Here is a 24,287-nt window from a genome sequence, read left to right on the forward strand (position 1 = left end):
CTCTGTAGGGAGAGCACTTGCTGACCCTAACCTCACCCTAACAACAAATGATGGCAGCGTTTTGACATGCAGTGCAGGCAAGAGAGAGGGAGAGATAAGAAAATAAGGTTTCACGACTATACAAATGCAAAAAGAGTTTCAATTAGGTTTTTCTTGAGCCTTTATATGCATTACAACATGTTCACACTCATTGGACATTAGTGAGACACAGCTCACCCAACAATATAGTACTTCAAATTTTGAATAAATAAATAAATAACTCTAGAAAACTAATACAATTTCTAAAAGACTAAAAAAAAAAAGAACCACCAATTGTGCCACAAAAAAATCACTTGGCATTACTATGCAGGTTTACAATAGAGATGGTAAACTCAAGAAAAATTTGTCTTTTTTTATCCAACGTATACTATTACCGTTTTGTGGCCTAGTTTATCCACTGTCAGAAACGATCCCTTGTACCTCAAGCATGTATGATTGTGATCGCTTCAGGGCAATCACTTTTGTGATCATGCATCTCAAACTACTTTTGACTCTTGTATCTTCTCGCTAAGACTCTATAGAACCAAATGAACATCTCATGTAGAGCATTACTCCTTTTGGTAATCACTTTTGTTATCATGCATCTCAAAGTATTTTTGACTCTTCTATCCTTGCTAAGACTATATAAAACCAATTGAACATGTCATGCAGAGCATTGCTCCTTTTCCTCCCACCTCCATGATGTATATTTTTTGGAAGTAAACAAGTTTTTCTTGATAGTTTGAGCGCTCCATTCTTTGGCTACTTCAAATTTCCAATGAAACATACATGTCGAAGAAAAATGCACCATATACAAAAAGTATGTACTGCAAATAAATATAAACAACTTCAATTAAACCCACAAGCAATTTGACTATAGAGACTAAGTGTTGTGCTCACCATGTAATGTGTTAGGTATTTCTTCCTAGGCATCATCCATTTGAGCTATGAAGCTTTTAATTGCAAACTTTAGGTGGAGAGCTCATTCGAGGTTAACTATGTATTTTCAAGCAGACTAAACAACTCGTTAACAGGCTGCCATACATGAGCATGCTTAAGCCCAAGGCTACTTTTTGTTACCTCTGTATGTGGTTATGTCACACACTTTTTTCCATAACTTAACCTCATTGCGATTTTGGGAGTCAGAATAGTTCAAAAGTAGATGCTTCGTTTTACCACCACCCATACCTATTTCATTGGGGTGATCTTGTGTGCTTCTCGATGCCTACTTGTCGTTTGTTAGCTCAACCACACCACCATATGGAGACGAACACTTGATAGAATAGCCTCAAGTTTTCTTATATATTCTTCTCTTCTTGATGCAGGCTCCATATTCCAAGCATAATTAATGTGAAGCATTAGCAACTTGTCAATAATTCTTAAATGTGTATAAAGGGTGCACACATGCACATTTACCAATGAAATGTGTAGAATAGGATTTCAATTTTGGCCTTCCATGTCTTGATTAGGGGGTACACTTTGGTCACAACTAAGGATACCTTGAAATCATTGTTATAGTGGTTTACTCACTATTTGTATAGATGGCACACCGTTTGCAGAGTTTGCTCCCACTTTGCCACCCTTTTCCTTTCCATCCTTTGATTTCTTGGTCTTTGCATCTTGCCTTTAGGAATTGTTGACACTTTATTGTGGCTACAATAAATGCATGGAAAGAAGTTCATGGAACCTTGCTTACATCCTAACCTACACTTTAAGAGTTTTTAAGTCTCCTACCAAGTGCCTTTCAACTTGGAACATACCCAAATCTGAAATCTGCAATCTTTGTCATTTATGTTGTTGTCGGTGGGTTGTTACCGGATGACATCATCAATTGGAGTATGATTAAAATAATGAATTACATCAACAATTGGAGTATGAAATACCACTTGAAGGACTCATGTGGCTCAGGCGGGAGATAAAAAGATGTTGGTCACCAAATATTTTTCTCTCATTGAACCCCAAATTACATGTTTATCTTCTCATTGGCATTTAGCTCAACATCCACGTCCACCAAGGCTATGTTCATCAAGGGAATGCTTATCCTTTTTGCACTCATCGAGCTTTCTACTACGTTATCATCACACTCTTTATGTGTCAACCCACAAGACCTGATCATTGATTCTTGAAGTCTCAACAAGTCAACTTACACACTGTTAAACTCGTTGTAGCGGTAGGATTTTTTGTCTTCCATGAACATGACATCATCCACACATTAAAACCCACCTAATAATTTGCAACATCATTATTGGCACATTTTTTCACAAGGCTCACATTGTAAGGTATTGACAACAATCTAAACATTCCCTTTGTCATGTGTTCTAGCACGATGGCTCTGTACAACGCTTCATAAGCTTTGAAACGTATTCTTGCATTGTTTCATCATTTTTTGAGGCGACACTTTTTTTTTTCAATAAAATAATTGTGACGTAAAACTTTTCCAATGCTAGCATTGGATGGGTCATCCAATAGCTTGCAGGCTCCTTTGGCTTGACAATGTGGTGTAGTAGAGTACATCCTGCTACTTGAGCATCTGAATTGATTTCCATCATCATGTGCGCCAAATGCCTGCAAGTTGAAATAAAATTTTAGTGTGCAAAAATTATAGAGTATATGTCAAAAGTGTGCACCCTTGTCTATACCTCGTTTGATGGATACGTTTCTTTCGTGATCTACCACATGAAGATAGCACGAACATTGCCTCTCTCTTTCATTTGCAAATGCAAAAGCCAAGGAAAATGAATGGATGTGATGCATAAGTTAGAGGATCGATCGGGTAAAGACGACCATCAACCCATAAATTGATTCGTTTACACCCTATGCTACATAGTTGATCTACACATTGGGATTGGATGTGCCAACTCGTACGGTTGCATATTCTTGCTCCAAAAATCAGTATTTAAAAAATATCGTTTTCATGTTATTGATGTCTTGAATGGAAGGGGATTGAATAACATTTAGAGTGCGATTGATCAAGTTAATTAAAGAGAGAAAGTGTAATGGTGATTCACAATGCAACAGCTACCATAAACAGAGGATGTTGGCTATGAAGGGAAGAATAAGAGAGAATTCAAAGATATGAGATTTGGATGATGTTGTGGAGGAAAGAAAGGGAGGAAATGCAAATTAAACTCCTTTGAATTCAAATAATTGCTCATGGTTGTGCTAGAGAGAGAAATACTGTTGCACACAGTTAGAATAGAGTTTCAAGGGATGCAATATGTAGTCATATAAATGCATCATGTGAGTTCAACAAAAGGGGTCTTTTTTAATGCATAACTTTTAGCCAATTTAACAGAGATACATTAACAAAAAAATTATATTCCATTTTGAAAAAAATCATAAAATAAAGAGTTAATTTATTCGTTCAAACATGTCAATAAAGGATTTTTTTAACACCCCTGAACGCATGTTGGGGGGTGCTTAATAGTCCCCCCCCCCTCCCCCCAAAAAGAATAAAGTCTTCCATTGCTCTAAGCTGGAGGTGAAAATGAAAATGCATGAGAGAGAGAGAGAGAGAGAGAGAGAGAGAGAGAGATACTAAAGGAAGAAAGAGAGTGAGCAAATGTGCAACCTTAAGAGATCTTCACTTTTTGTCAGATCTAAGTAGCAAAAAAATGTCCCTTCAATGATTGGGAGTAGAAGTGACTTTGATATGAGAGAGAGAGAGAGAGAGAGAGAGAGAGAAGGGGGGGGAGAGTTGAAAAATAATAATTTAAAAAATTCTAAAACATATACTATAAAATTACATTAACCACTCTTTTTGATAAAAACTACCTATTTTAAAAGACAAAATATAAAAATAGTTTGACCACTCTTTCAAGTTTAATCAAACTTGACTTAAACCTTAAGCATTTTTTTTGAATTGTTAAATAAAGAGGCCCTCCTATACCCATTCACTTCACAAGCAAGGGAATATCTATAAATAAGTAAGCACCAAAAAAAGAAAACATACAAAGCAAGAAAAGTATTTGTCATAATATTCTTGGCCCTTTCACCTTCCTCTTCATGGGTCTAAAGCATGCTTGTTGCTAGAAAATCCTTGTACTCGTTGTGACACGAATTCAAGAGTCTCTCCCTCTTATTAACTTGTGTGCAATCTCCAAAACTAGAACTAGCTCCAAAAGTGATTAGTATTTTGAATGGACGTTAAAAATATTAGCCAAAACCTAGCCTTAAATTTCATGAATAATATCCAACTCAGAAGTACATAATTTAAATGTTAATTAAGAAACCAATACATGTGGAATAAAAAAATATCTCCACAATCACAAATAATAGTCAAAACAAAATTCCTAAGACTGTCCAAAAAGGGATGCCACTAGTAACAACAAGCGCATTTGTCTTACATGTATATGCATGATTGGTTACATGCGCCCCACACATTATATGGCACGTATTTAAAGGTTGAAGGCATCAAAAGAGAGTGTATATACAAGAACACAATATATAGAGACATTTCTAGTTAGGCACATGGGGACAATGACATTCGCACAAGGAACAAAAGCATTGCTAATGAGGTTATTAAGATTTTACTAAGAAGCAAGGCCTATCAATGATGTCTTTGTATGATGAAGATAATGCTTCTCATCAAGCCTCTATGAGCCTTTTATTACCTACAAGATTAATGAAGCAATTGATGCATGCCCACCATGGACCACATGATTAACACATTGCAAGTAGACGAAGCATCTGACTTAGCATTTTCAAGTACATTCAATAATCCCTTGTGTGGCACTTTTGGGTACCTTTAGCAACCACATATTATTTGTTACCCACACTAGGCTCCTGAAAAATTCTTTTAGTTTTAAAATTATCTCCATTTTACTTCAACCTAGACATCATATTATGTGTTGAAACTTCTTGGTTGGCAGTATTAAGGTTGTTGCCGTATTGTAGATGTCAAAGGTGCAATGTGGGCTGAGGGAAATTTTGCTTGCATGAGCCAAAATTTGACCACAACACAAACAAGAATGTACAAATTTACTCCACTTGAGCTTGAAAAGGAGTTTCTAATAAGTAGATTGTTGAATGCCTTCAAGGGTAGTTATGCATGTAGCGTGAAAAGACATAAAATCTATGACATTTGCATCAAGATGGAGGGAGCAAATAATAGCCCAAAGATGCTCATAGTCATGAGATCACATGTTTTTAGGTACCTGCCAAGACAAGAAATTTGTGATATATGCACAATAGATAGTCCTTCAGAAAAGAGCGAGGAAGCACATAGACCATTTGAGTGGCAAAAAAGACATTTTCAAAAGTACAATGTGGACATTGGAATTGCAAGCAAAACCTCATAAAACCCTCATCAAATTGAGATACAACTAGCTACATCTCGTCGGAAGCATTTCGCTAATAAGGAAGAAGAGAATGGCAGCACTCCTAGGCAATCTCAAAGTTTTCATGGCAATAATGAATATGTTGCATGTCGTCACATTCAATTCCACAGCTCTGCATTGCTTGTGATGAAACAAGGTGAAGGGTCACATTGGCATTCTACAATAAATAAAGAAATGGAAAGGACATTGAGACTCGATGAAAGGACCCATTACAAACCAAACAAGGTGAAAGTCATAGTTGCCTACATAAGAGGATGAGAAAGAAATTGCGTGATCCAAAGAGAAACTGGACCATCTAGCCAAGTGTCAATTGAAGTATATGAAGACATTGAAGACGATAGTATAAGTACCGCAGGAGCCCAATACATGATATCCCTCTTTATAGAGAAGGGAAACAAATGCCAACTATCTCTAACAATGACCTACATATACATAAGACAATGCTTAGTTAATGGATTGCTATAAATATCTTTTCTGGTGGCATTGATCAACTAGTCCATGATTGTTCCCAAGAGTTGGATGCTTTAGTAAGTCCTTATGTGGGCCAAAAACTAAAACAAATTCCAATGCTTCACGTGCAAAAGTCAAAGGTATGCCTATCTTCCTTCTTCACTAAGACTTATTTTAGAAATTAAAGAACTGTTAATGAGAAAAGAGAGAACACCTCTAGCTCTCTTGTGACTTTGGCCCCCTGCTGCTGAGCAACTAATCTAATTTCTAAGTTAGCTCATAGCAAAAGAAAAGTAGGAAGCCTCAGGATAATGTACATCCTACACGCAAACCATGAGGAACAGGGTCACACACACACACACACACACATTGAGGAGAGACTTATTGGCTGAGGAGACAAGGACTAAGCTAACGCATGCTCATGCTGAGGGGGTCCATCCCAGATGGAGCACGGGAGGCTGCAGAGCAAAGCGCGTGCACGGACAACCGGGGCACACATGCAAAAGCAAGGGCATGGGCGTAGGATGGTGGTGTAGCAGAGCTCTCTCTCTCTCTCTCTCTCTCTCTCTGACTGAGCATGTAAAATTAAGTCAACCCTGATTAGCCAAGTTGAACAAATGAAATATATACCCATATGCACCTGCTGCAAAGGATGAATTTGTAGTATCTCTATCTCTCTCTTTAAAAGAATTCCTCAAGGCCCTACGGTTTCTCACAGCCTCCAAGGGTGCTAATTGATGCATTCAGCAATCAAAGCCCCATATGAGTAAGGCTTCAAACAGCAAGGGACCCTCTTCCATTACACAAGAGCTTCTATGTTTTACACTGTTTTTGATTTGATCTGAGTGATCTCCACGAGTAGCTTGAACAAACCTTGTGGCTTCGAAAAGAAAGGCGAATGATCACTGCCCTTCAAGCGGAAGACTTGATGTGGAGGGTTCTGCTTGATCATGTTCTGCTGAACCGCCGTTGTCAAAGCACGATCTTCTGTTGTTTCGATGTAGTAACGAGGAACACTACCATAATTCTCCAGTGTCAAAACTATCTTCTCAAGTATGGGAGCAAAAGGCATTGGTCTGATTGATAGAGATGCCAATGCCACATCCTGCAATATCATCAGACACCTCTCAAAAACTTGTGAACACCTACCTGTAGTAGCTAGCACACACAAGTGATTCAAGTCAATGTGAGACCTTTGCTGGACTTTGATTGAAAAGCAACTCCTTCAAAACCTCCCTCTTAAACTCCACTGATGTTGGAGCGTGTGTGTTTCCATTACCATAAACAAAGACCTGCGACTTTTGCAGCAGATCATCTGCAGTGATTACCTGTACACAAAGAAGAGACATACAGTTTAACTGCACGAAAACAACACCAGAAAGCAATCACTTGGCAGAAACAAGCCTGAGAAAAGTCATAAAATATACAATCATATACCAACACTATTTCTTGGTTCTCAATCTCCCAACTCTCCTAGCATATACATTCTGAAAAATGCTCATCACTCTGATCATGAGGGTACAACACTTATCAAGCTCTAGAGAAGCAGGTGGTATATCTGTTGAAGAGGAAGAAGCCTCAACAGGTGGAATATGTGGTCCTAGTGCCTTTAACCCGTAAATCGGAGGTGTCTCTGTCTGCCTCTGTCGCCTTCTCCTCCTTTTCTTTGCTTCCCTCCTCCTAGCCCTCTTTGCCTCTGTACCTACAGATATACCTGTACATGCCTCTCCTCAAGATTTGTCTGCTGACTATGCTCTGGAACTCCACTCTCTGTATGCATCTAGTTGCCATATGCCCTACTCTACCACAAACCAAACACTGTCGTAGAGGCCCAATAAAGAACACTCTTTACCGAATATCCACTCCATGCATCGTACGAAGAGATGAATTGAGGAGCATTCTCCATGAGAGGGGTGAAGAATCAGTCACAAAGTGGGACTGTAGACTAACTAGATCCATCCCCCATGTCATCTGTATAAATAACAAAAATAAGCCCTGCTGAAGTCCAGGGCATCTTGTGCTAGAGCTCAACTGGTTCGATGTCTTGAACTGGCCTCCTCTTCTCAAAGGGAACAGATCACAATTCTAGGAATGAGCATGCCAAAAAAGGTAGCCCTGAGGTAATCCAATACTTGTGTAGCTGATAGCCTCTTCTGTCACTTTGTATACCTAGCAGCATGCCTCAAAGAGAAAACTCACCTCCAATGAGCAATACTGAATGCAGCCCGGCTGCTCAGGTTGGTGACTAGTAGTGGGATTCCTCGCCAATAAGTGACTTACCAAAGTCTGGAACCTGAGAGGCCCATGACCACCAATACCGAGAAAACACTGATGATGACCACCGATGAAAACATAATGGTTACCACCACTTTTTACTTTTTACTTTTTTGGGCTAGAGCCGGCAAGCCAGCAAGGAACTGCCTTTGCTTCGCGTGCACGCAAACGAGTCAAAGACAAATTACCTTGTGGACTTGCCGACAAAGGGAAAAGCGCTTCCATGCCGTATCGTGGCATGTCAACGGGGAATGGAAGCAAGTTTCCCCCTTGGGGGAGTAAAAAGTCTTTTCATGCCATGTTAGTCAGTCCATGTTCCCTTGTTAGTCACGCCACCCGAGGGTAACGTCGGGAAATCACCAAACGAATTCAGTGATGCATTTAAGGACCAAGGCTGAGAGAGAGGGACAAACCCTTGTAACTCACAGATCGTACTGAATCTTGCCCAGGTACTCCAGGATTTTCGCCTGGTAGAAAAAGGCCCCCGTCCAGCGGATGTCCGGTAGGACTGCCATACCCAAGGTGGGCGTCGGCTCAAAGGAGGCATCCCGATCCGGCCAACCATGATCACCAAGGCCCGCTCGGAAAGCCCGAGGACCATGTTAGGCGGGACCGCACCGTACGCAATAACTACAAGCCCTACGAGCTTTCAACACCCTCACGGGCCAGAGCATTGTAGTATCGCGGTACGGCCCCGCAGAGGAATGTTGCAACGTTATCCGCATAGGCACTCCTCAGCTGCGGTCCACGACGACCATTATGGGCCCCACGGGGGACAACCCATCCTGGCAATCGCTTTCCGCTAATCTCCCCTCCCAGGAGTAACACTTCGGTATCTTCACCGCTCGGATTGTTTAACAGCCGTCTAACATGTTCCAAACAGGGTCGTATTGAGCTTCTGAGAATGTCCAGTTCAGGGCACTGTACCAACAAGTGCGTAAGTGACCTTGAACCTTCTTCCATTCCGCATAACGGGCAAGTCCTCGACTGTGCCCGTTCAATCTTATCCTTAAGCCTTAAACCATCCACTCTTGCTAGTAACAAGACTTTCTCCTCCATCCCACCAGGGTTCTTCCCAATGCTCTGCCTATAGAGGTATCCACGCGTGTCCTCATACTTCCTCTCGATATAAGGATCAAGGGAGACACATTGATGTGAGTGTTCCCAGAGCTTCCAGCTCTCCTGTCTTGCGGTTTCAACAGAAGCGCCGTTGATATACCTCTGCCCCCAAAACTTTGTCCTTTTACACCAGGTCCACTTCTTGAATTGGTTCCATTCTGGTATATTATTAACCAAATCTGCAATCCAAGTCTTTAGACCTGCGTACTTGGTAAAAGCTCGTACCCTCTGTCCTGCACAGTAAGCTGGTACGGGGGGGAGCCCTAACTCCCGGTGAAGAGTTGCTGCTGCCACAGAACTCGACTTCGCGGCCTTACCGACTACCCACCTCATTCCAGTTGCTATAAGCGTCTCTAATGGGTTCAACTTCCTCATGTCATGTGAGCCCATAATCTCTGCTCCATAAGTCGCCACTGGGAAGACGCACGCCTTGAGAAAGGCCAACCTTGACCACATCGGAATTTTCTTAGAGCATAGAAGATGTTTATGGGCATATAAAGACTTACGTGCGCTTTCAATCCTATCCTTAAGGATAGTATCGATCGAGACTTCGCTGTCTATTAAGATGCCCAAGTATCTATATTCCGAAGCTACCTGAATCTCCTCAGGTCCGATGTGGGGTTTGAAGGCAATAAGTTCCTCAAGGTCCCCGTTGAACACGGTCGCCTGGCATTTCTTTATGCCGAACTTCATCCCCCACTTCTCCGCCCAACTATGCAATCTATCTAAACTAGCCTGCAACTCCTCCTACCACCACTAGTGAAGACTTCTACCTGTAATGCAACAAAAAACTGGACCTGTTTCCTTACTGTGAGGTATCCCAAAGACACTGTATCTGTGGGGTATGTGCCTAAATGGATAAGGATGGCAGCTTGGTTGTAAATTTTGGTATTCTTTTAATTAAAAAGGAAATAATTTGTGACTGGTACATCCAAATTTGGATTGCCGTATTGGTATTAAATAGCGTGAAGGCATAGCCTGGCAAGGTATATGTGTTGGATATACTAGAGGGCTATGTGATGAGAAGGTACATACTGTTGTACTAGATATATCAACGAGATCAAGCATGGTTGTGCAGGGTATGCTTCGTTGGGCATACTATTGACCCATATAATACGATGTCAGACAACATAGCATTGATCTGTCAGCGCATGACTCGGATGTGTTAAGACATCTGTTTTGTGTTTTACATCCGTTTTGTGTTTTATGGTACATTTGTTGTAAGTATTTGTGCTCAGAGACCAGTGTTTGCAGCATTCTCTCTTCATCAAGCTTGTCTCTAGTAATCGAATTTGTATTGGTAGTAACTGTTCACAATATTGTTTTGACTTTCTATGTCCACAACTATAAACAAGGACAATTACTCTTCTCTAAGAGGTGAGAGAAGAGGTGAAAACGTAACAAAAGGATGACGTGTACACTACAGATTGGAGTACAAGCATGCACACACATATACTTTGCGCATGTGGTTGTCAGTCTCTAACTCCAACCAATACTTATCTCATTTGACCAAGAAGACCTAATGAAATCTTCCACAACATTTTTTGCCATGCCCATCAATAGGGGTGATGGTCTTTGATGAAGACCAAGATCAATAATGACCTATGAATAATAAAAGAAGAAGAAAACGTAGAATTTATTTTTAATAGAACATTTTTCGGAACCTTTGAGGATGTCACTACCTCCTTGTGTCCTACTTTTTCAGACCATTGCTCTATTGAATACCTTTAGTTTGGTACCAAGCTCTTAAAGTTTGATCTAAATAGGACTGTAGTTAATGTTATGGATGCACACATCTAGTTCATTTTGGAAGCTTTTACAAGGAAAATCCTAGAAGGTTCTAGAAACACCTAGAAGAATGTGAAAGGTTCTAGAAGCATCTAGAAGAATCTGGAAGGTAGAAGATTCTAAAAGATTTCTAGAAACATCGAGTATCTAAAAGATTTTAGAGTTAGCTAGGAAAATCTAGAAAGTTCTAAAAAAGATCTAGAAGCTTGAAGAAGAACCTAAAAGGCTCTAGAAGAACTAGAAGATTCTAAAAGATAGAGCCTTAACCTACTTTAATATAAATTGAGGTCTTGCGCTACAAGCCCCTCACTCTAGCCAACAGTTGTGAGAATCTTGCTAGGTAAGTCCTCTTCCAGTTCTTGTCTTGTGTTTGAGTTTTGTTCTTGTAATCAAGTCTTGCCTTGTACTCCAATCTTGTAATCCAAGTCTTGTCTCAAGTTCTCTTAATCAAGTATTAACTCTTCCAGTCAAGATTAATTTAAGGGAAAATTACCAAAATACCCTTGAAATTTGTGGAAATTCTCAAAATATCCCACAAATTTCAAAAATTCTCAATATACCCCTCATATTTGGCCAAAAATTCCCAAATTGTCCTTCAATTTTTACAAACTTCCCAAAAATCCCTCATTAACCTCACAAACTCCAAGAAAATTTTTTGCGACTTTTCATAGAAAGATTGGTTCTCCCTCAATAGAAGATGCTAAAACTAGGGTTTTGTGGGCTCTAAAGATGCAATCATTCATTATTTTTGAACACAAATGCCTCTATTTGTGAGCTCACTGGTGAATAATTTTGTCTTAAGTCGCTTAAAGATAGTTCTCTACTATCAAAAGACCAGCCTATGCCAAAATTGGAGTATTTCATCCAATAATGATAAAAGGGTATATTATGAATTTTCAAAATTTGAGGGGTATTTTGGGAATTTCTACACACTTCAAGGGTATTTTGGTAATTTTCCCTTGATTTTATAATCAAGTCTCAAGTTGCGATTAATTGTGAGTGCCTCCTCTCCATCTCTTTTAGCTCAAGAGCGCTCATAACAATTAAATAGTTTTTACATGGATAATAACTCATAGGCTCTTTGACACCTGTAATACGTATTTAAGGCTGACAAAATCTGTTGTTTGTTTATATGGATATAAAAGAGTCCTATCCTTGCTTAGAGATGTTTAGGCTTGATACAATTTAACCTTGAAGATGAGGACCTAGTTCATCTATATACCTATTTTTTGTCTTGATGTATAGGATAATTGGAATGAGTATTCATTTTGAAAAAAATTATTGGAATACAAAATTGTTTTGTTACATATACTTTCTTGTTGTCTGGAGCTAGCTCTCTTTTGAACATGGTGTTTTTTTTTTGTGTCTCACTATTGTATTAAGAAAAACAACACACGCAATAAACACAGGGCACTCCCAGATAATTGGGTGGGCCAAGACGCTGGCTTTGGAATACGCTTTGTCTATGGTCTTTGGATAGACCCACTGTCGGTAATTCTTATATACCTAGATGAATCCAGGATAAGCCCAGATTCACCCTTAAAGGAAAGTGCAAGGTATAGACCCATGGTAGTCACCCACAAGACAATATAACCATCAGCTCCATCATGCATAGTATTGACTAAATACCACAACATCCCCACTAACGTCGTCAATGCCCAATAGTGGGTGTAGAACTAGGTACTAACATATGCTCCCAAACACAACACACAACACACGCACACACACATGAGCATACATCAAAACCTATGCTTGTGATGTGTGTTGTGTTTGGGAGCATATGTTAGTACCTAGTTCTACACCCACTATTGGGCATTGACGACGTTAGTGGGGATGTCGTATTTAGTCAATACTATGCATGATGGAGCTGATGGTTATATTGTCTTGTGGGTGACTACCATGGGTCTATACCTTGTACTTTCCTTTAAGGGTGAATCTGAGCTTATCCTGGATTCATCTAGGTATGTTTTTTAGTTGTATAGGGGACATGCATACTTCACATTGTGAAGCACAGACCTCCTTACAAAGCTTGGACACCGCCTTGGAGTTCACACCACCTGTCATAGAGGGCACTGACTACGTAGGAAGCACCTCTAACTTTGACTCTCTATTGCCTTTCTCACCTGCCATGAACTCAATTCCAGCATCGTTGAGCTCCTCCTCGTCAATTGGCTCTTCAAGGTCAATAAGCACCGCTTGCTTGTCCGTTGCAATTACTTGCTCTTCTACCGCTGCATTATCAAGTTCCACCAAGGAAGAGAGAAATTTGTTCTATCACATCCTCCCCATCCTCTTCCATAGGACGCACACCTGCTTCATGCCTTTTGGAAAAATTTTGCACCTGTTGCACCACCATGGTATACTCTACTGCTATCTTCGTCAACATGGCCATTAGCATGGCACTGCACACCAGCTTTACCTGCTCTTCACCACATGTAGGGCTAAACCGCTCCACTTGGTCCTCACTAAGCACCTCGGCTTGCACTTCAGGCTACTCATCTCACACATTTACAGCCTCTCCACTCACATGTAAGAGGTCAAACTCATCATACCTGGATTGGGACGACTCCATCTCCCAACTAGTGTCTGCGTCCATAGAACTATCATCACTCGACCGAGTCTCTTCTTCAGTTTCAAGCTCAGGAATCTCCTCTTGCTTCATTGTTTCAGCCTCATCTGCAAACCGCACTCTTTTCTCTCTACCACACTTCAATGGAGCTTCAACAGCTACACTCGAACTTGGCATCACTTACTTTGTCCATTCTGGAACCACCTGCACTTCCTCCACAATTGGAACCGCTCTAGCTGGTATTTTCGGCATAGGAACCACCCTATCTCTCTGTAGCCAAGTTACGACCAGTTGATATTGTGCTAATTCTTTCTATCTTTTGTGGTGCGTATGCCCTATCATCTACCTCATTTTTGTGCTAATTTTTTCGATTTAATGCTTCTTTTAGTGCTACGCTTCATTATGGTTGAGTCTGCCCTTGATCTCCGGAGTCATGACAGAAACTCAGTACGCTGAACTTATGAGCATACATCAACACAAAGTTCAGCGTACCGAGTTTCTGTCATGACTGCGGAGATCAGCCATAATGAAGCCTAGAACTAAAAGAAGCATTAAATCAAAAAAATTAGCACAAAAATGAGGTAGATGATAGGGCATACGCACCACAAAAGATAGAAAGAATTAGCACAATATCAATTGATCGTAACTCGGACGAAAGCTTCACAATGTGAAGTCTGCATGTCCCCTATACGACTAAAAAAATATACCTAGATGAATCCAGGATAAGCCCAGATTCACCCTTAAAGGAAAGTGCAAGGTATAGACCCATGGTAGTCACCCACAAGACAATATAACCATCAGCTCCATCATGCATAGTATTGACTAAATACCACAACATCCCCACTAACGTCGTCAATGCCCAATAGTGGGTGTAGAACTAGGTACTAACATATGCTCCCAAACACAACACACACCACACGCACACACACATGAGCATACATCAACACAAAGTTCAAGGTACTGAGTTTGTGTCATGACTCCCGAGATCAAGGGCAGACTCAGCCATAATGAAGCCTAGCACTAAAAGAAGCATTAAATCAAAAAAATTAGCACAAAAATGAGGTAGATGATAGGGCATACTCACCACAAAAGATAGAAAGAATTAGCACAATATCAATTGATCGTAACTCGGACGAAAGCTTCACAATGTGAAGTCTGCATGTCCCCTATACGACTAAAAAATATACCTAGATGAATCCAGGATAAGCCCAGATTCACCTTTAAAGGAAAGTGCAAGGTATAGACCCATGGTAGTCACCCACAAGACAATATAACCATCAGCTCCATCATGCATAGTATTGACTAAATACCACAACATCCCCACTAACGTCGTCAATGCCCAATAGTGGGTGTAGAACTAGGTACTAACATATGCTCCCAAACACAACACACAACACACGCACACACACATGAGCATACATCAACACAAAGTTCAAGGTACTAAGTTTGTGTCATGACTCCGGAGATCAAGGGCAGACTCAGCCATAATGAAGCCTAGCACTAAAAGAGGCATTAAATCAAAAAAATTAGCACAAAAATGAGGTAGATGATAGGGCATACGCACCACAAAAGATAGAAAGAATTAGCACAATATCAATTGATCGTAACTCGGACGAAAGCTTCACAATGTGAAGTCTGCATGTCCCCTATACGACTAAAAAATATACCTAGATGAATCCAGGATAAGCCCAGATTCACCGTTAAAGGAAAGTGCAAGGTATAGACCCATGGTAGTCACCCACAAGACAATATAACCATCAGCTCCATCATGCATAGTATTGACTAAATACCACAACGTCCCCACTAAAGTCGTCAATGCCCAATAGTGAGTGTAGAACTAGGTACTAACATATGCTCCCAAACACAACACACACCACACGCACACACATGAGCATACATCAACACAAAGTTCAGTGTACTCAGTTTCTGTCATGACTCCGGAGATCAAGGGCAGACTCAGCCATAATGAAGCCTAGCACTAAAAGAAGCATTAAATCGAAAAAATTAGCACAAAAAAGAGGTAGATGATAGGGCATACGCACCACAAAAGATAGAAACAATTAGCACAATATCAACTGGTCGGTAATTCTTGCTTAGGTTGGCAAGTGCTAGGTGGCTTGGACACAAAGATCCTAAACGGGGTTCCTATTCACAGTCTTGAATTGATTGGTTTCACAATATAGGAACTACCTATTTCACTTTTCTCTTTTAGAATTTGGTCTAAACTTAATGTCTTTTTTCAGGGAAAGACTGCATTCAAACGAAGAATCTATTGAAGTACAATAATCACATAAACATTGTCTAACAAAGCCTTAAAACTTCTACTGGATTAGAATGTTCACAGAAATATTGATTAATATTGGCTCACAAAGCTTTAGAACTCCTATTGGAGTACAATGTTCACAGAGACATTGTCTAATACTCGTTCACAAAGTCTTAAAAGTCCTATTAGAGTACAATGTTCGCGTAACCATTGTTTGTTCTTGCACAAGGTTCAAGGCGAACTAAGTAACACTCCCACTAAGATTGTTACTAGAGATAATTCCACTAGCCTGATATTAGGCTTAATTTACATACTCATCATGCTCATGCGGTAGTGGGTCCATACTCACTGGGCCTACTACCTCATTGAGTATGGTACCTTGGAAAGGACGGACGCACACACACACTTTGTACATGTAGTTGTCAGTCTGTCTCTAACCAATACTTACCTCATCTGACTAAGAAGACCTAATGAAATCAAAAGGAGTGATGGCCTTTTGATGGAAATCAAGACGGAAAATGACCTATGAATAATAAAAAAGCAAGAAGAACAAGTATAACTTATTCTATAATGGAACATTTTTTGGAACCTCTGAGGATGTCATTGCCTCTTTGTGTCATATTTTTTTAGACCATTGCTTTGTCAAATACTTTTAGTTTGATAACAAACTCTTAAAGCTTGAACTAAGTAGGAATGTAGCTAATCTAATTATCTTTAAGTTTTGACATGGATAACAACTGATAGGCTCCTTGACACCCGTAATACGTATCCAAGGCTGACAAAATTTGTTGTTTTGTTTATACGAATACACGTGAGAGTCCTAGCTTAAAGATGTTTAGGTTTGGTGCAGTCAGACCTTGAAGATGAGGACCTAGTTCATCTACAAACCTAATTTTTTTCCTGATGTATAGGTCCTAGGATAATTGGAATGAGTATTCATTCTAACTAAAATGCTTCGAATGCAGAATTGTTTGTGTGTTTACTTTCTTGTTGTCTGGAGCTAGCTATCTTTTGAACATGGTGTTCTTTTGTGTCTAAGTAAAACAGCAACACACACACACACACAAGCTCTGGATAACCCCGCCAAAGCAGGCAATAAGGACCCATGATTTGCTTTAATGGATCTTCATTATTAATAACGGATGATTTACAAGTGCTTTTCAATTGCTTTATTAGTCAATGATTTTAGAGTTTCTTTTTGGGCCAAAGTACCATAAAGTTGAGGCCATTGTGCTAGTTGTAAACAGGTTAAGTGTGTGGTTGCACACATTAGTTGTGATTTCTCTCTTCATCAATCAAGTAAAGAAATACCACAACCTGCACCTACTTGAAGATCCTAATAATAATTCATTTCCTGAACTCCTAATAATTCATTTACTTGAAGATCCTAATAATAATAGTTGTGATTTCTCTCTTCATCAATCAAGTAAAGAAATACCACAACCTGCACCTACTTGAAGATCCTAATAGTAATTCAAATATTGGCTTGGAGAGCCAACATCTCTTGGAGAAAAGGATACAATGTACGGACTCTAAAGTATAAAACCACTTTGGTTCACACATCATAAAATAGGAGGCAGGATAAGCCAAAACAGTGGCCTATAATGGCAACAAATAAAGCCATATTCCCCCAGGAAGAAAGTTCTAGCTAGAGACCTATCAAAGCTTGGAGGTGCCACAGCATACAGTCAAGCTAATCTTTGAACCGGCCATGCTGGCCACGGATGGTATGGATCATGATCAGCTCAAGCCGGAGGTCTCACATAGTCTTGGCAAGTGGCACTGGACGCCCCTCAAGGACCTCAAGGATATGAAGGCATCAAGCACTCCAAACAAACAAGATGGTGAAACTGTTGATCAGCTCTCATCCTATAGCTTGCTCCACACTTCAACATGAAGAAAGGTCTTGCTAGAGACTGATAAAAGCCTTGCAGTGTCACTGCATAGTACATACTATTAGAGCTGCCTTCGAGCCATTCCTGCTGCTCGTGCAAGGCATAGGTCAACTCAAGGAGGAGACCTGCATGGTCCTGGCAGATGCCCCAAACACCCCTCCAAGAAAAGAAAGCAAAGAGCTCTCCACACGAGCTAGAGGGTGATGCTGCTGGCCAGCCCTTATCCTACATATCGCTTCAAACTCCAAGTCCCCATAAGCAAGGGGGTGAGGCCTTGGATGGCTCTTGGATCCGAATCACCATGCTGTCAACCTTTGTCTCCTAACCACAGGCTGGTAAAGGACTGTATACTGGAATAATATGGTGAGTCTTGGCCCATTGTGTGCTAACCGGCTCCTAAACATCGTCCCTCAGAGTTTCCTCACTGTTGTGTGTTGAACAGTCTATTTGCTATTATATTAACCCTCTTAATCAATAAATATACATGGACCCAGAAGAGCATACCTCTGGAGAAAAAACATCAAAAGCACTCTGCCCATTGGCCACCATGGTCGCACTGACAAAGACAGACTTCGCAATCTTTTGAGGAAACCTCTCCATGACATATGAGATGCATGCGCCTCCAAAATCATGGCCCACCAACATTACCTATATAAAACTCTTACAATTCATAAAAAGCAATACACAGGCACCCTAAAACAAAACAGTAATTTTGAGAAGACAAAACAAACCTTCTCAGCTTCTGCAATTTTCTCCATATATTCAAGCAATGGTTTCACATAGAGCTCAAGAGAAGAGACGCAATTTGGATCACTTGAGTCAATCCCTGAACCAGCTAAATCAATGGCATGAGCAGAAAAACCTGCCTCCTCAAAAGATGCCAGTAGCTTGTACCAACACCAAGCTCCAAATCCACCACCATGGACCAGGACAATAAGCTTTGTTTCAGCCTTCAGTGCGGCTTCCTACAAGATGTGAAAAGATCTCTCTCTCTCTCTCTCTCTCTCTCTCTCTCTCTCTCTCTCTCTCTCTCTCTCTGTGTGTGCATACAAAGTGGCTGTATTCTGTCTACAAAGAGACTGTTGGGGATGCTCAAAGGCCTATCACCTAGAGGATGTACAAGACCAGGAGTACAAAGTGAGTGCTATGTGTCACGAGGACGTCGCGATTGCTAACTTGAGTTGTTGGTTTCTTTCCAATGATTTTTGTTTATTTTTTGGGATCCTCTTTTTGAAGTTGCAAATGACCGGACATTGCGTGGCCAGTGTGAAACGGCCGATGGCCGAGAGTTTCACCCGCAGTCGGGAAGGACAGGTCACCACGAGTTGGTCGGGCTAATCGGCACTAGAATCCGAGGAGTAAAAGGGTGTCTAGGCTCTTCAAAGTCATTTAGGCCCCTTGCGACACTTATAAGTTGGTGGGTACTAGGAAATTAACTTAAAAGTGGCAAACTGGACACTTGGCGGCTCCTGATGCTTTTGCCAGATTTGCATGAAGAGGGGGCGCCCAATTTGAGAGAGGGGGCTGATTTCAGCCCATTAGTGGTTGCTACAATGTATGTGAGTAGTGGGTGCAGGTGATCACAACTTTAATGGAAAGCTTGCCTTGTCCCTTGCTCTATGTAGCGCGACGATTTGCTCTCGCGCACCTCTCTCCCCCCTTTGCACATATGGTAATGCCCCACTAGTTGGGCTTCTCAGATGACCATGTACAATTCTGGGGGTTTTATGCGCGTTTGCCAAGGCAAGAGCCTTCTGTACAGGAACCAGATTAGCTAATTGCTAATCCCCTTCAAGTACGCGCACTTCCATCGCGGAGGAATGAGAACGGAGAGTTTTCTTGCGGGGAAGCGTGCTCGCTCCGCTCGAAACGGTCCAAAAACAAAGAATTACAGCCTGCTGTGTTTTTCTACAGGTTTAGGGTTTCGCACCTAAACTGCAGGGAATTGTCAGGGGAGCCACGGAAAGGCCTTGTGATGCGTGTACAATGCAATAGGCACCAAACAGTGGCAAAACAGTAAATTAGAGCACGCTGAAATTGACCTACAGCTCACTTGAAAGCTTCCATACCGCAAGGGAAAGTGTCCTTGACGTGTACTTTTGACCTACATGGATATTTGCGCCGTTATGCTAGCGAAATTGGGTCAAAAAACCTGCAATTACAGCCATGGACAAGTTTGGACAGCTTGGTGAGGGCTAGGTGCAAGAGTTGGGATCGTTTATTTGTCAACGGAGTCTCGGGAAAGCATTGGGTGCTTGTAGAGGCCATTTTGGAGAGATTTTCCGTGAGGAATCTCATCTAATTCAAGGGGCAAGTGACCCTACAAGTGCGAGAGCTCGAGGGCTACCCAGAAAAGTGATCGGCACGCAGATCGGAGCACAAAAACAAAGAAGTCAACGAGCTGCAATTTCTCGCCAGATTTTGCAAAGCGCTCTAAAGTGCGTCGAAAGTCAATTTTGTCCGTGGAGACTTCTACTGTGGTTATGTTGCCAAAATCTGGTTGGAGTAGAGGAATTTCAACCCGATAAAAGTGGGACATCTTGTGGAAGTTTACAGGTTTTTCTCAAGTATAATAAGAATAAAGAAATACCGAAAGGGGCGCCAGTCTTTGGGGCCAACAGGGTGTCGTTGTCTGCTTGGTAGCACTCTAGCTGCTAGGCCATGGTTTGTCTTGAAGTGTTGAATTCCACTCAGGCTTATTCGTGAAGTTCCTTTGTGTCGTAAAGTCTAAAGTAAAGAATTCCGGGTGAAAGCCAACGCCTACCGCCCCACGGGCCGGTTTCACTATGTGTACATCAAGGTGGCCTGTGGCATGTATAAAAAATGAACCACTGGGGATGTTGGGTTAAAGGCCCAAATGGCCCCCTTTAATGTATATTTTAAAGATTACTAACCTTTGGCCAAGTTCACATTGAACTTGGCCACTAACTTTAAATTGGTCCTATACATTTTAATAAAGGGAATGTGAGTTCATTAAAAACTCACTCACTTATTCCCCCCAACTATCGTGTAGCGTGCTCTCTCTCTCCCTCTTCGTTCTGCTAGCGCTCCCCTCGTGCAACACAGTGCCTCCTTTGCAAGGTACACACCCTGCACTTCCTCGCGTGCTCTAACACTTGCACACACCACCGCGCGCTCATCAACTGGTATCAGAGCCCAATTAGGGTTTGCTCCCAACCTTGCAAACACTGATTTTCAGCCAAGGAGGTCAACTTTCACGCGAGATTTTGCAATTTCATCGCCAAAGGACTCGTCCCCGGACACTAGAGAGCTCCCGGCACGTCAAATTGACCTAAAACAGCCTGAAATTAGGTCAAAATCAACAAATTACAGGTTATGACAGCAAAATACAGGTATTGCAAATGATGTATTAAGGTGTGGGAACACTTTGCTAAGTCCTCGCTACCCGAAAACACTGAAATTGCTGAAAAACAGGTCCTAAAACAAGTGTTTTCAGCAAATTTCAAATTTTGCAAGTGTTTTTATGATGCGATTACATTGGGGAAAGTGCAAATTGATGCAATCTACGCACGTTTGACAAATTTTGGCTATGTATGACCATTTGTGGCTCAATTTCATGCAATTTGATGCTACAAATTGGGGCTTTTGCTCTTACATGCTTCTAAAAGCTGTGCATTAGCTTTATGTATGTTTTGTGAGGCTAAAAATACCTAAATTTGTTGTTTTTGAGCACAAATTCGCTCGCAAATTTCCTGCGCATAAATTTCAGAAATTGTTTTTTGTGCTTAAAGCGACCTATTTTGCCCCAAATTGCTCCTGTGACCATTTGGAGCTGTAGTGCACACCTCTGTGAGGCTATACTCCGGTTTTTGTGCATTTTGCCCAAAAATTCAGCGTATTAGCCCTCTTATTCGTGCAACTATGGCCTCATCTTCTTCGGATGTGAAGAATCTCTTCGAGATTAGGAGGTTCGATGGAACAGGTTTCGACCTTTGGAAAGACAGGATCCAGGGAATCCTATTTCTTAAGGATTGTGAAGGGGCACTTGAACAGGTAAAGCCACAGAATATGACGGATGAAGCATGGGTTAGCCTGAACAGGAAGGCTATTACATACATTAAAATATCCATGACCGATGAGACAGTCATTGATGTGAAAGGTCTCACAACTTCTTTTGATGTGTGGGAGAAGTTAAAGGGAATGTATGAAAATACAACGCCTGTCAACCAAGTGCATTTGATGCGAAAACTTGTTGGCATGCAACTAGATGAGTCCAAGAGCGTTGCAGAGCACTTGTCGTTGTTCGCGCAGGTACTTTGTCGCAGTTACAGGACTAAGGGTTGCCTCCTTTTGATGATAAGCTAAAAGCTATCTTCTCGCTTATGACCTTACCTGAGTCATGGGAAACATTGGTGGTTTCATTATCCAATAACCCCAATTTGACCTTTGATGGTGTTAGGGGTTCTATCTTGAATGAGGAAATCAGGAGGAAAGCAAGTGGAGAGGGAGGCAGCTCTGCCAACATGGTTAGAGGCAGGACAGAAAAGAAGAATGCTTGTGCACAAAGGAGTAAGAGTAAGAGTAAGAGTAAGGAAAGAGAAAATGCCAGCAAAGGCAAGGGTGATGTGACCTGCTATCAGTGTGGCAAGAAAGGTCACAAGAAACCCGATTGCAGGTACTATAAAGCCGAATTAAAACGGAAAAAGAATGGCTGAGACAAAAATAAAGAGAAGAAGGAAGCCAAGACAGATGCACAGGATAGCTCAAAGGACAAAGAGAAGGCCAATGTGGCTTCTAGTGTTGTGATTGAGGAGCTGTCACATGTAGAGGACATCTTGTGCGCCACTTTGTCAGATGATGATGCTTATGACATTGATGCCTCTTTAAATGTTCATTCACACGACATGCAGATCACCAAGAGTGATGCTTTGTTGACTGTCAATGATGCATTATCCAAGACTTGGATTTTTGATTCCGGTGCTTCATTTCATGTGACTCCTATCAAGGAGTGTTTCTCTACTTTTGATGCTGTGAGGATTCTAGGTACTAATCCTTTATTAAGTACTTAAACTCATGATTAAGACTTAAGAAACTTAAATTGTGCTCGAGACAAGACTTAGAAGACTCTGTGTTTGATTGATTGAATGTGTGATACAAGGGCTCCTTATATAGGAGACGAAGAGACATAAATGAAAAGACACGTCTCTTGGTGAAGAGACACGACTTTAGACGTAAAGACACATCCTTTCGGCGAAGAGCTGCAACCATTGGGCGAAGAGTCGCACCCGTAGAGCGAAGGGGTGTGACCAGTCGTCGAAGGAGTGTGGCTTTTGGCGAAGAGACACGTCCTTTGGGTGAAGGGGTGTGACCATCCAAGCGCAGGGGTCCTCCTTGGCATGGCACTTCGCGTATCTGCAACTAGGAGTAGGTGTATTGCTATTAACATAGTCACAATCGTGACATTCCCTCCCATTTAAAATGAGAGCTCGTGTCAAAGAAATGACTTCTGATGTTGATAGAACTCTGGAAAAGCATTGAATCTTCGAAAATCTTTAGTCTTTGAGTTATCTGAAGTCTTTGTCTTGAACCTTTGCTTCTTGCGAAACCTTTTTGCTTTGACTGCTAAGTCCCATATCATTGCATTATTCAAAGACTTTTTAGAGGAATCTGGCATAATCAGGTTGACTGCAACAAGAGATTGATCTTCAAAATTCTTCATGCGATGTAAGGTTTCTGGTTCAAAATCTTCGAGTAACTGCGAAATATTTGGGGAAGAGGAAATCTTCTCAAGGTACTCTTCAGATGGGGTGACTTCAACTTTAGTAATCTCTGGAGAGGATTTTGGCTTGAGACTGTAATCATCTTCCAATAATGAATCCCAAAATTCTTCAGAATCATCTTCTGGAACTGTAACTTCATGACTTGTAATTGGTATATCATCATCCAATAAAGAATCAAAGAAAGCATAGTCGTCTTCAGATTCGGAATCTGCAACTATATCTTTATCTTTGTCTTCATCAATTGATTCAGGAGAAGTTAATGAATTCAAAAATTCATCAATAATAATATCTGCATCTGTATCGGAAATCATATTCTCTTCATAATCCACTGTATCATGTCGCTTGACTAGTACACGTGAGGCTTGAATCACTCTTTCCGCATGAGAAAGCCCGTGTAAAGTCAATTCACGTCCATCTTTGAACAAATTGATAGTATGTCCTCGAAAGCTAATTGTTGGATCATATTGGAATAACCAATGCTGACCAAGAATCATGTCGTAATAAGATAAAGGCATGACTTCGAAATCCAATTGATCTGCATAAGTTTGAATCTCAAACTGCAACTGTGGAACTGTCTGATCACAAGTTAAAATCGATCCATCTGCTAATTCCACATCATATAAGTGAGATGTCTTCTGAGTTGGTAAGCCAAGCTGTTGAACTATCTGAGTGCTGACGAAATTATTCGAGTATCCGCTGTCCACCAAAATATTAATGGAGCGACCATTGAGTAGTCCAAGAAGGCTCAAAACTTGCTTTGAGAGAGGCTCCAAAACTGAAGAATTGCACTGAGCATGCTTCATAAGAATACTCGTATCCTCTGAGACACGA

At 41.0% G+C, this 24,287-nt stretch overlaps 1 protein-coding gene across 1 annotated transcript in view; it reads right to left on the reverse strand.

Annotated features, from left to right (window-relative positions):
• Window positions 1-6,387: 6,387 nt before the first annotated feature.
• LOC147461703 (putative methylesterase 11, chloroplastic) overlaps window positions 6,388-24,287 on the reverse strand; it is a 47,549-nt gene continuing 29,649 nt past the window's right edge. The window contains exons 2-5 of the mRNA XM_086509171.1: window positions 18,447-18,680; window positions 18,220-18,363; window positions 7,001-7,135; window positions 6,388-6,912 (exon numbers count right to left, since the gene is read on the reverse strand). Of these exons, the coding sequence (XP_086365297.1) occupies window positions 6,628-6,912; window positions 7,001-7,135; window positions 18,220-18,363; window positions 18,447-18,680 (798 nt within the window). The 3' untranslated portion in view covers window positions 6,388-6,627. The remainder of the gene's footprint in view (window positions 6,913-7,000; window positions 7,136-18,219; window positions 18,364-18,446; window positions 18,681-24,287) is intronic.

Source organism: Adiantum capillus-veneris, chromosome 3 (genome assembly GCF_014529385.1).
Source record: "Adiantum capillus-veneris isolate H3 chromosome 3, ASM1452938v2, whole genome shotgun sequence".
NCBI classification, from domain to species: Eukaryota; Viridiplantae; Streptophyta; class Polypodiopsida; order Polypodiales; family Pteridaceae; genus Adiantum; species Adiantum capillus-veneris.